At 41.2% G+C, this 13,119-nt stretch overlaps 2 protein-coding genes across 2 annotated transcripts in view; one reads left to right on the top strand and one right to left on the bottom strand.

The window, feature by feature from the left end:
* The window catches only part of adamtsl3 (ADAMTS-like 3), a 371,260-nt gene that overhangs the window by 324,817 nt on the left and 33,324 nt on the right, over positions 1-13,119 (top strand). The window contains exons 19-21 of the mRNA XM_084722400.1: positions 871-1,024; positions 5,867-6,610; positions 7,619-7,859. Coding sequence (XP_084578526.1) covers positions 871-1,024; positions 5,867-6,610; positions 7,619-7,859 — 1,139 coding nt within the window. The remainder of the gene's footprint in view (positions 1-870; positions 1,025-5,866; positions 6,611-7,618; positions 7,860-13,119) is intronic.
* The window catches only part of LOC146333373 (uncharacterized), a 4,370-nt gene continuing 1,597 nt past the window's right edge, over positions 10,347-13,119 (bottom strand). The window contains exons 4-7 of the mRNA XM_084723589.1: positions 11,975-12,080; positions 11,658-11,896; positions 11,388-11,549; positions 10,347-10,470 (exon numbers count right to left, since the gene is read on the bottom strand). Coding sequence (XP_084579715.1) covers positions 10,347-10,470; positions 11,388-11,549; positions 11,658-11,896; positions 11,975-12,080 — 631 coding nt within the window. The remainder of the gene's footprint in view (positions 10,471-11,387; positions 11,550-11,657; positions 11,897-11,974; positions 12,081-13,119) is intronic.

Raw genomic sequence — 13,119 nt, 5'->3', positions numbered from 1 at the left:
TCAAAATAACTCTACTCTAGGCCTCTGTCCTTGCATTTGGACAGTCAGACAGTCCAACATATGTGTGTCTGAGTCTCCATAACCAGGCAACAATGTTGCTGAGTGGCAGATAACTTGCCTGTTATTTTGAATTCATACTTCTTCAGTAGGGTAGTGGATGAAAAAAGAGACAATTGATCAGACAGTGCATTTTATTTTCCCATACAGGATAATCCTTAATCATACAGGACAGGTGGTAACCCTTAGTCTAGCTATGAAGCTTGCAGAAGATAAATTCAATTTAAACTGTGATTCATGATGCATTTAACAAATGTGCTTTCAGTCTTTACTTTTCATTAGTTTCCCTATTAATAAAAATGACTTAAGCTTCAAGTTTTTATGTAATGTTTTCTAATCTTCTTTACTTTTCAGTCAGAATTTGGACACCGATTACAATGTCAGTCTTATAATTAGTGGTTGCTTCTACAGTCATCATTTTTTTCTGAGGATTAATTTTATAAAATGTCATCTCTTTGGACAGTTAAAGCAATAAGTGATGTATACATTATAGTAATTATGGGGAGGCTGAATTTCAGTCTATTTTTTTTTTCCTGCAGGGCGCAACTTACATCCAGCTTACGTCCATGCACATCCTGTCTTAATTCAGTAATAAATGTGGCCTCTTATCAACTGCAACCAGAATGTTTCCTTACCTCAACCATACATGACATGCAAAAACATTGTCATTGAGTATTAAAATTTTGTAATTAAGCATGACCAAATCCAAGTTTTGCAGAATCGTCAAATATCAGTGTTCTGTCAGTCAACAGGGATGTTGAATTCTGTTTGTTTGTGATAAATTCTGCTCTTCTGTTGTACTCCTCTCTGCAGTGCTCAGTGTCCTGTGGTTTGGGGATCCAGCGCAGGGAGCCACAGTGTCGCCAGCTGACGGCCACGGGCCACCAGGTGACACTGACCAGGGAGCTGTGCTCAGGGCTGCCATCCCCACCGCTCGTGCGAACCTGCCGCATGATGGCCTGTCCCAGTAAGAACACACACACACACCGAAATCCAGTGCCAACATGGCACCAGTTCCCCTATGACCAGTACCCACCGAACCGAATCACAGCGCAGATTATGGTGCCTCATTTCAGTGCCACATGCCTGAGCTGTTGAAATGATTTCCTTCTGATGTGGATGTTACAGATGCATCACCAAACATGCGTAGTTTACAGCAACTCTCACTCTACATGACTCTGGCAGCAGGTAGCCTTCTGCTTGGTAGTAGCCACAGTAAACAGTCAAAATGCTGAACTAAACAGTCTAAAGTGTGGCTGTGTTTGACTGGAAATGATTCCTACACTGGTTGGGCTAAAAACAATTGTGTGTAATCGAGAGAAGCATCTGGTGACACACTGGATGCAATTTTTTCATCCCAGAATCCTGGGAAAAAATACTGCACATGGCACACACATGTAAACAGGAAGATGGTCCCGCAGAACGGGAGCATAGATGTGAAACACTAAAGGAGACGTGTCAGAATGACTTGTCATTCTTATCAATGATAGGGAGACCACTGATGATGATGACAGCAGCCTTCATCAGGTTAGAAAATATTCTTCAGAAAGTTCACTGAAGATGTTTAAAGATGGAATTTTTTATCTATTTTGCTGATATTAGTTCTGTAACTGTTATGTAGTGTTAATTTATTGTAGTTGGGTTAGGTTTTATTTATCAAGTGAATTTATTATCTAAATTTGTTTAGTATTATTTATATTTATATATTTAAATATATGTAATATATTTAAGTATATATGTATTTACTTTAAACTGTTAACAGTTAATATGTTACTCAATTTCAGATGAAGAGAAAACAAATTGCAGTATGCAGTTGGTGAAGACTGAATTGTTTCTTCCTTGGGACTCGAAGTTTAGGACTTGAGACTTGTCAGACTTGATTCTGGACTTGATTTGGTGCAAAGACCTACTACTCACAAAACAATAACTTCATGGCATTGTAGATCTAAAGCATGTCAGTTTTGATACCCAGACCTACATTAAAGGGACATTTCACCCCAAAATCAAAATCACATATGTGAGTGTTGGAGATATCAACAGTAAAGATGTCTGCCTTCTCTCCAATATAATGGGACTAAATGACACCCCCAAAATTTGGAAACATTTAAAAAAAACTCATCAGTTTTATCTCTTTCCAGAAATCATTAGCCAGTTAGTGAAGATATCGTACAGACCTTGTTATGAGCAGTTTTATCATGGACCTACTTTCTCTCTAGTAGAAAGACAATAGATTGTACTGCAAAATTAAGTAGTTCCCACATGAATTACCACTTAGTCCCAATATATTGTAGAGAAAACATCTTTACAGCTGATATCTCCAAAACTCAATACACACCAAAAAAAAGTCTAGATGGATAAACAGCAGTACAGGCCAGGGGGTAATCTATATTTTTGCTTTGGGGTGAACTGTCCCTTTAACCTGAAGCAGTTTCCTTGTTCTTTCTGATATCTTAGTAACTCCTAGTAACAAAAACTGTAGCTGTGACAGGCCAGATTACAGTCATTTAACATTCTCAGAACCTGGTATGTGTATATGTCTGGAAAGTGATTACCCATGGGGCTGTGAGCAATATATACATTCCCCCACCCTCAACAGAATCTTACTTTATCAATCAACAGATCTCTGTTCTTCTATTCTCTCTTTAAAAGTGAATATTTGAAGGAAAAACATTCGCTTTGAAAAGCCAGCCAAGCCTTATCTTCAGTCCTCATGCTAACATGCTGTCTGTACAGTACGTACACAAGCAGCTCGGAAGTGTGTGTAGCCCCAGCATGTGGGAAGAACATCTAAAAATCGTCAAGTTCAGCAGCTGTTCACTGAGTGATGATGAGTTCACATGAAGGCTACGGCCAAGCCACAGGAGGGAAGGCTCATTCATATTCGCTGCGTGCATGTGAAAAAATTACACCCAGTGTTTTAATGGGTTTCTGTAATTCTGCAAGTCACTTTAACTCACCTCAGCGAGGACACAGACTGTGAAACACCGGACTGGATGTCTTGCAAATGTCACGACGACTCCTGAGAGTCTGAGTCAAGATGTGTTTCATAAAATGTTCTCCAGCTGCTGCTTTCTGTTCTCTACACTCATACTGTTGGTTAATTAGGATTAAAGTGGGCGCTGGTGTGCTCCATCAAAAGTTCTCGTCAAATGGTCCAGTATCTTTGCAAACCCCCTTTCCCCAGACACTTCTGATGCTGGATCGGGGGCTGCATCCGTCTTTTTCTGTTGCTTCCTGAAACTGACACATTCACACCCACTTCACGATGTGACTGGCCAGCTGTGCGTAGATGAGAGAGAAGCCAGGGTTTGAGTGCATTATTCTTGCTCTCTTTTTTCTTTTTTGATACAGCTATTTCTGTCACCTTTTATGGGAACAACCCAATTTAACACTTTGAATGTCTTCCAGGAGAGACTGTCTGAAAATGTGCACCATTACTGCCATATTTAAACGATATCATGACTACACCTTTCGTTGATGGCTGGCTTTTCACTGTGCCTTCGCAACATGTTCTCACTTGTCAGATACGTAAGGGATGCGGTGTAGGTGTGTGTTAAATGGTTTGAAGGCATGACATGGAGGTGAAGAACCACCGGATACAAAGTTGAGAGTGGTTGCCTCCGCCAAGTGACTTCAAACTGTTTAACACACACCTTCTAGTTGATTATCCTGCTTATAACAAGGTCATTTGCCAGCAATTTGAAATAAAAGCTTTTTCTGACTTTTGATGAGAGTTTGGCACATATGAAGCAAGGGTTTACTGTTGTCATGATGAGGAAAAATTCCAAAATATGGTTGATTGTTGAGTCTTGTCTGAGTTAGGTTTTGTTTTCTCTGTCCTTAGCCCCCAAATAGCACATGATTCATGCGCACATACAACAATTTACCAAGGCAGTCGTGAGCGATGCACACTGACAGACATCAACTGTGTGTAATAAAACAGCAACAGAGAGAAATTGCATTTCAGAACATAAAGATTCAGTGTGAGCTGAACATAAAGAGACTTTTAAAAATGTCTTTCCCTCTGCTCTACTGCACACACACATGCTCAACATCACAACACTCACTTGTTCGCGGGGAGAAAAGGAGGCTCAACATGGCTTGGTCATGGTTGGCGCGATACAACCTGCTTAGAATTGAGTTGGGCTTTGCTTTGTCCCCAGTGTGATTGGTTTAAGTCTACCCTCACGGTACCAGATTCTCTAAATGCTGAAAACAGAGCCATAGAGGAGGCGCAGAAGTCTAGTTCAGTCTCAGACCACTTTATTTACATATGCTAAATGGTTCTCAGTGATACCAATACCATGTTGCCTACCCTAGCTTTAAATCAGCCTTGTGTCCATACAGTTGGAGGACAGTTAACTTACTTGAAACTCTCAAAAGTTGCCTTTTTTCTTTCCAAAGCTTGTCCTTTTTGAGGATATTCCTATAAAAAGGCTGTGGTGTATCATATAAAAGGTGCTGCTTCTTCTCAACCTCGGTCATTAGTCTCTCGTCCTCCCTTTGACTGCTTTGATGAAGGGAAGCAGAAATGCTAAGGATGTCACATCCATTTTAACCAGATAAAATACGTTGGAGGTGCGTGAAACCTCACTGAAACAGAGCCAGGATGAGACATTTTTCAAACAAGCGACACGTCACTCAGCCTGTTGGCTGATGCGCAGAGCAGGTTACAACATCCTCATTTAGGAAAACTGAAGCAATCAGCTGTGAGCTTTGACAGCTGTGTTCTGCATTTGATCCTTTTTGTACCCACATCAAGAAAAAAATTACTCTATTACATGCTCGTGGTGTCTGATAAAAATAAACACATAAAATGTGAAAGCATTATTTTAGGGAATGGGAATATGAGTAGCATGATAAAGTACCTCGCCAAGCCTGGAGAAAACTTCAGGCTTAAGAAAACCACTTATCAGTGAGGATAATCAGACAAAAGGCTCCAGTTTGCTAGGTAGTATAAATATTGGACTGTGAATCAATGGAAAAGGGTCATGTGGTCTGATGGGTCCAGATTTACCCTGTTCCAGAGTGATGGGGGCATCAGGGTAAGAAGAGAGGCAGATGAAGTGATGCTCCCATCATGCCTAGTGCCTACTGTACAAGTCTGTGGAGGCAGTGTTATGATCTGGGGTTGCTTCAGTTGATCAGGTCGAGGTTCAGCAAAGTTATGTGTCCAAAAAATGAGGTCAGCTCACTACCTGAATATACTGAATGAACAGGTTTTTACATCAGTTTTTTTCTTCCCTGATGACACATATGGATGGACATATTCCAAGGTGACAATGTCAGGATTCACCAGGGTCAGATTGTGACAGAGTGGTTCAAGGAGCATGAGACATCATTTTCACTCATGGATTGTCCACCACAGAGTCCAGACCTTAACCCCATTGAGAATCTTTGGGATGTGCTAGAGAAGACTTTATGCAGTGGCTCGACTCTCCCATCATCAATACAAGATCTTGGTGAAAAATTAATTAATGCAACTCTGGACAGAAATAAATGTTGTGACATTGTAGGAGCTTATTGAAACGATGCCATGAGGAATCCATGCTGTAATGAAAGCTAAAGGCAGAGTGTGTGACTTTTTTTTTGGCCAGGTCTTTTTTTTTTTTTTTTTTTGTAACGTAATCTGTTGCATCCAACAATTTATGACCAAACTAAACAACATATGGTGCAAATACTAGTTTTTAGGATGCCTGGTCATTTATATTTTTATGTCAATCTTTTTTCTGCTGTGTTTGTCTTTCTACTTTTTCCTGTCTCAATTAAAATAGACTCACTCTCTCGTTCTGTTTAATTACTACAACAGAGTACAAGAAGGAGATGAGAGCCAAAGACCCAGAGAGGGTTCTGGTGAAGAACCAGGTCAAGCAGTCGGTGCGACGTCCAGGAAAGGCCAGAGGCTATGACGACACAGTTAAACGATGTCCCCAGCTCCTCAGTGTGCACAAAATCTACATCCAGACGCGCAAGGAAAAACGCCTCCAGCTGACTGTTGGAGGTCACGCCTACCTCCTGCCCAACACCTCCCTGGTCATCAAATGCCCTGTCAGAAAGTTCCCCAAGGTCTACATCCGCTGGCTCAAAGATGGACGTTCCCTGCCCAGCTCCAACCGGCTGGGTGTCACCAAATCCGGCTCTCTGAAGATCCACTTTCTGGGGCTGGAGGACGTTGGGGTGTACAAGTGTATCGCCGGACCTGCCACAGACATCTTCACCCTCCAGCTGATTGGCAGTGACAGCAGGTCAGCCAGCAGACCATCCATTTCTGATCCAAGTGACAACAGGGAGGGGATACGGCCTCTTTGCCAGTGGCACTACTCAAGCCCTGGGCTGTTCTGGCCTGGAGTTAGTGTGTCCCTGCTGCCCCCTGGTGTCCAGGAGGCCTCGCTGCAGCCCCGGGTGGAGGAGAGGCTGATAAACATTACCCTGCAGGCTGACAGAGGGGAGATCCAGCAGGAGCAGGCCTCAGAACTCATCTCCTCACTGCTGACACACATGTCTCCTGGCCAGCTCTGGACCAGGACCACAGAGGAAGGAGGACAGGCTAAAGGTAATTATAACACCAGCTGCTGATGCTGTGAAGTTTGTGTTCAACTTTTTATCAAAGACTTTGAGATGGATCCATTTCTGAGCTCCATTTATTAATTGTTTGTCCAGCTATTCCTTCTTTTATTGCATTAAAGTACATGTTGATTAATAGAGGTAATTATGCACTTTTAAGATCCTTGTTAAATTTGCTATTCACTCAAACTTAAAGTAAACTGTCAGAAACTTATTCTGTGACTTGTGTTTTTAATCACCATCCGGGCACCAAAATTTGAATCCTGCTAATAAGCTCAGTTTTTACAAAATGAACCTGTAGTCTGATTACATCTTTTTATCTGTCACTGTAATAGCATACATTCACCTTTTCTTGTATTTTTTGTGACATGTAATCCATTACTCTCAAAAATTTATGAACAAACCAACCTAACCTAACCCTAACCCCAACCCTAACACACAGTACAAATGAAACCCAGGTCTCCTAAAGCCTCAACATGCCATTTACATGCGTGCACACACCGTCACACCACACACTCCTTAAAGTCAACTTGGCATGTTGAGGATTTAGGAGACTTGGATTACACCAGATGAGCAGGATTGAGGCATTTTACTTGTTCTTTCTGATACAAACTCTCAGTAAGAAAAACTGTAGCTATGACAGGTCAGATTATAGTCATTTAACATTTTCAGAACCTGGTATGTGTATACGTCTGGAAAGTGATTACCCATGGGGCTGTGAGCAATGTATACATTCCCTAACCCTCAGCAGAATCTTACTTTATCAATCAACAGATCTCTGTTCTTCTATTCTCTCTTTAAAAGTGAATATTTGAAGGAAAAACATTTCCTTTGAAAAGCCTTCAAAACTCTACAAGAGAAAAATATGTATTTTTGATTTTGGGGTTAACCGTCCCATCAATAAAGATCAATATCTAGGCATGATATAGTCAGAGCAGTATGTTGGTGCTAACACTTTTGTTCCTTATGTTGTGTTTGTATCTGATTGGTCCCTCAGGCAGACTGCCCAACTGGTCAGAGCGCTTGTCATTGGAGACAGCAGGGAGCAGACCGGTGATCATCAGACAGCAGCAGACCCAGCCACTGACTTTTCAGAGGAACATCAACATCAGCATTGGAAACAGCGCCCTAGTCACCAACGCCACCCGATCGCTGACCATACTCTGCCCTGCAGAGGGTTTCCCGCCTCCCAAAATCAGCTGGAACAAAGACGGCGTTCTGCTGCAGCGCACTGACAGGTAACGTCATCAAACAAGTGTCTGACACTTTCAAACTTTATTGGTCTGTATTATATCATAAGCAGAATAATATGGCCCTCAACAGCTTTCAGTAAATTTCTGGTATGCACAAGAGGGGCGTCTTCACATGGTCACAGTAAACACAACCACATTTAAAGGCAACATAAGTCTCATAGAAATAGTCTTAATCAAAACAAAAAAAATTACTCTCATATGGGTGAATGAATGAATTTGTTACACAGAACCATCTGGGAAGTTGTCCTTGGAAACTGTATAGAAAAGGGCAGACACTTTCAAAAAGCACTTGACAGGTGATTGGATGAACCATCCATCTATCACGTCTAACACGGGCTAACTTCAACCAATCAGATCAAAGAAATAGTCTTCAGTTCTGATATAACTGACGTTATCACATTATCTACACTAACCTCTTCAAGAGGTGCCATTGTTTAAGACGAGTTGTTTCTATGGATGCTTCTCGCTGTTGTCACACCTGACATTGCGCACATAGCTACCAGTTGTCCCTCCTAGGACACTGATTGGTTGCACCACATTTGGTGCAGACACAAATGGATAACTTGAAGCATGGCAACATAATTTCTCACGTGATCTCTCAAATCTTGAAAGTTTAATGTGACCACTGTAGTTTCAATGTTTTTATTGATGTTATTGATAAATAATGTTTTTATTTTTATTTTGATTATGTAGATAAGGTCAAATGAAACATATGTCAAAGTCCAGTAATATTCTACTTGTTTACTGATATTTTTTATTCTGATCATTTTACTTCAACTTTATTTTTCAGGTTCAGATGTTTTTTGATAAGTCTGTGTGAACAATATGAACCAAGTAACCTGAGCTGTGGGTGTTAAAGCACCCTTGAACTCTCTTCTGTGCCGAGAGTCGTCCATGGAAAGAGAGACAGTATTTTCTCTGAGGAAAATCATACCCAGTGCCTGTCACTGCCATCGCTTGTCTTAAGAAACACTTTGAAAGACACAGAATTGTCCTGCAGACTTGCTGGAGTCAATGATTTGATTTTTGCTGAAGAAAATATCAGATCTGCTACAGGACATTCTTCAGGAAGTACCAAAGCCTTTACCTTGTGAGGCAGCTGGATTCACAAGATCACATGAGAATCCATCTTGCCAGACTTAATGTTACCCGTTTGTTTTCGCATTAAAAGTGGAGCAGCCAATCAGCATCCTAGGAGGGACTACTGGTAGCTACGGGCATGATTTTAGGTGTGACGACAGTGAGAAACATCCGTGAAATCATTGATAGACAGATGGCTCATTTAATCACCTGCCAAATGTTTTTTTTAAGTGCCAGCCCTTTTCCAAACAGTTTCTAAGGATGACATCCTAGATCAGTGGTGCCCAACCCTGGTCCTCAAGGACCCCAGTCCTGCATGTTTTAGATGTTTCCCTGCTCCAACACACCTGATTCGAATGATCAGGCTGTTGTCAGGCTTCTGCAGAGGCTTGATGATGATGATCATTTGAATCAGGTGTGTTGGAGCAGGGAAACATCTAAAACATGCAGGACCGGGGTCCTTGAGGACCAGGGTTGGGCACCACTGTCCTAGATGGTTCTGTGTAACAAACCTTGTTGTGTGTCAGGTTATTGAAGCACTTTATCAGATTTATGCTGGGAGGGTGTGGATGACCAGGTGAGAAATATAGAATGAAACAAAGATAAACAAATATGATTTATGTAGCGGAAATAAACTATCTCAGTTTTCTAATGCTTACCTTTATTTCTTTTATGATTTATTTCTAAAATACAGAACTATTTTTTTCCCTTCTTATTAGCTGTTTTCCCAATTATGGTTGATGATTAATAATAATTGTGAGGTTGGGGGGTGCAAACCTTTTTCAGCCTTCAAAGAGGGGGCATGTCAGAAACAGTTTGGGAGCCACCGGCTTACACAATGTGGCAGATGAGCTGACAGCAGGACTTGCCAGAGGTAAAAACATAATCTTTGAAAACAGTTTGGGGAAGATACTTTGAAGTCATTGTAGATTATGACCAGGAGTATACTGCAGTCAGCTTTTGGTGACGAAGCTTGACAAACTGCTTCAGGGAAACCATTACTGGTACATTTATAGAGTCCAACAATTTCCTCAAAGAGACATTTGTAGCAGAATATTGACTTCATGTTTACTTTTGCTTTTTATCACTTCATATTATGAGTGTCGCATCACTTTCACCAGTCTAGTTAATGTTAGCTGTGTGTGTCTCCAGCCCCCCACCTGAAACACTCTGGCTAGGGGCTGGAGTGTTCTCAGCCCTGGCTGTGGCGTGAGACCCAGGAGCTGCAGCCATAATTAAAAAAATAAATAAAAAATAGAAATAAAAGGCATATTTCTCATTAGAAATGTTATCAAAATGCATTTTAATGGAAAAATTATCTTAGGGAAGGACGGGAGAGACGGAAGGCAGGGTCAAGGGAAAGAGGGGAGGGAGGGGGAGGAGCCTCTTGTGTCACTTGGTCTTCCTCAAGATCTTGTCCAGCATCCTTCTTTCTTTGTCAGGGACGAACTTTGTCCACAGGTTCAGAAAGTGCTTATGTAGGGACAGATTATGGAGGATTGCTTGTCCGTGGTGCCTGTTGAGGGTTACATTTCTCATTTAGCATGATGTTCAAAACATAAATATGAAGGGATAGTTCAGATTATTTGAAGTGGGGTTGTATTGTATGAGGTGCTATTGATAGTCAGTGCATTGCCTACAGTGGATACCAGAGTAGAGAACAGTGAAGGGCAAGCTTAGCAATCTACTGCTGTGGACTGGATCAGCTACAAGGTGTTTTAGCCACTTAAGGAAAGGTTTACTGTTTACATGTATGGTAAATTTAGAAGATTCTCACTGCTTTACTTTTCCTTCAGAGAGCCTTTTTTCTGATTGTACACTGCCCTTTTGTGAGCCAAATATTGCTCTTTCCAAACCAACCACACTCCATAAGCAAAATCAGTAATCTTAGCTCACAGGACATGGGAGTTGCTGGTGTACAGCTGCCTCAGTGTCTGAATTTGTTTGTGTTATTTGTGGCTTTGGAGAATCCAAACTATTGTTTTAAATCACAGAAGTCATAAAATAACACAAACAAAGACTGGCAGCAGAACACCAGTAACTCCCATGTTCTGCGACATAAAATGACTGATTTTGCCTATGGATTTTGGTTGGTTTAGAAAAAGCGATATATTTGGCTTAAATATCAGCAGTTTCCTGCCAGAAAACTCCCTGATGACAAAGTAAAGCGGTGAAAACATTCTAAATATAATGTGACCTTTTTTAAGTGGCTAGAATACCTTTTGTTGTTGACCCCGTCCACAGTAGTACATCTCTTAGCTTCTGTAGCTAATACACTGGCTATTAGTAAGTACTTCACACAATACCACTTTAAATAATCCAAGCCATCTCTTTAAGATTTTGAAAACACCAAAAAACAAACAAACACACAAACATGGGCCATGACTCATAAGCCACAATATTGTCCAAAATTGCAAGAAGTTGATAGCCTACCTGACTTCTGGAGCAGCATCCACACACATTTTAGAGACAGCAGTGAGGAGGCGTTCAGTGGAGGTCCGTCCTGCTGCTGTCAGGACGTGACTCACTCCAAAGCTGTCAGCCACCATGTGCAGGTGTTGTGCCATGCTACCTCTGACTGCAACACAATGGTGGCTGAGAAGGGACAAATACAGGAGATTTTAAAACAAATGAAGTTTCATTTCAACTTATTTCATTCCACTTCTGCTGATAGAATGCATGCAGGCTTGTCTCTCCACTTACCTCAGCCCTGTGTTCAGCAGAGCAGTTATAATACGACCATAGCTGCAGTTTTGCACCATGGTGTCCAGTGCCATGTTTGCTTGCTGATGAATGAAGGCATTGGTTGTTTGTGCCAGTTTCAGCAGCAGAGCTCGGCCTGTGCCATCCACCTCTGGGTCCATGGCCTTCTGGAGGTGAATATATAGCTCTGCTAAGGTGTTCATAGCTGCACAGGCAACTGCAGAGCGCAAGTTGTTCACCTGCAAAGCAAGAAAAAAACATCATCAGTCGGGACTGCAGCGCAAGGATGGAAACAAAGAGGAATGTGTGTAGAATACCTCCTCAGTGACAGTCAGACACACTTCATGGAGTTTGGTCTTCAGGGTTTCTGAGTGGTGCTGGGCCAGAGCTTGCATGGTTTTCAAACCATCCATTTTCATCATCCTGTGAGTTTATGTTACAAGAATGAATTAATCGCACTGTACATGGCTTCAGGAAGAACATAAACAACCACAACACCCCTGCACTTCACACTGTTACTGCTAATGTTAACAACTTTACATGTAAAGTACAATTAACTGCAGTTTTGTGCTGCAATAAAATGTTGCACCAACTAATATAAGCTAATGGCCAGCAGGGGGCGACTCCACTGGTTCCAAAAAGTAGTCCAATTTTATGAAGTCTTATGGCAAAATGAGTGTATTCCTCACTTGGTTTATTACTTCAGTAAAGTTTCCTAATCAGTTTATGGTCTCAATCACTAGCTTCAAGTCTTCTTCTGTGGAGCATGATGTTTATTTACTAAATTATGTTCCAATATAGAGTAAAATAAAGCAGGATATGCTTTAGGGTGGGGCTAGCATGTGATTTACAGGTCATTCTCAGTGAGTCTGTCACACAGCTCACAAAAGTCAAATCACACTGTCAAACTTGACAGTGCTTATCAAACATGGATCGAGATTATGTTACTACATTATCACATTCTCAGTTTTCAGAAACATATTTTAGTGACTGTTCAGCTGTTAAACAACAGTCTAGATAATGACATCTTACTAAAGGAATAGTTCACCCAGAAATGAAAATTCAGTCATCATCTACTCACCCTCATGCTGATTGAGGGTCAAGTTTATTTTGTTAGTCCACGAAAAACTGCTGGAGTTTCACAGGAAAACAGTGTTGCAGAATCTCCTAAACAAGTGAAGTGAATGGTGACCAGTTTTCAAATGTAACAAACGACTGGTAAAAAAAAAAACAATGCCTCCATACTGCTTGTCTGGCATAATGTAAGTAGTAATGTAAGCATAATGTAAAGTATCCTAAAGTTCTACATGCAATTTGTACACTGTCACACCACACACAAGCAATTCAGTGTGCATGTGCACATGAATGTGGCTCCAAGCTAAGGATTTACAGTGAAGATTTAGGATAAAAACATGGTGTAAACCTTTTTTTTAGTCAGCCTGTCATGTTGGGGCTTTAGAAG

This window comes from Lutjanus erythropterus, chromosome 1 (assembly GCF_056507025.1).
Source record: "Lutjanus erythropterus isolate fLutEry1 chromosome 1, fLutEry1.hap2, whole genome shotgun sequence".
In the NCBI taxonomy this organism is placed as follows: domain Eukaryota; kingdom Metazoa; phylum Chordata; class Actinopteri; order Lutjaniformes; family Lutjanidae; genus Lutjanus; species Lutjanus erythropterus.
Note: the sequence above shows the minus strand (reverse complement) of the source record. Positions and strands in the feature narration are given on the sequence as shown.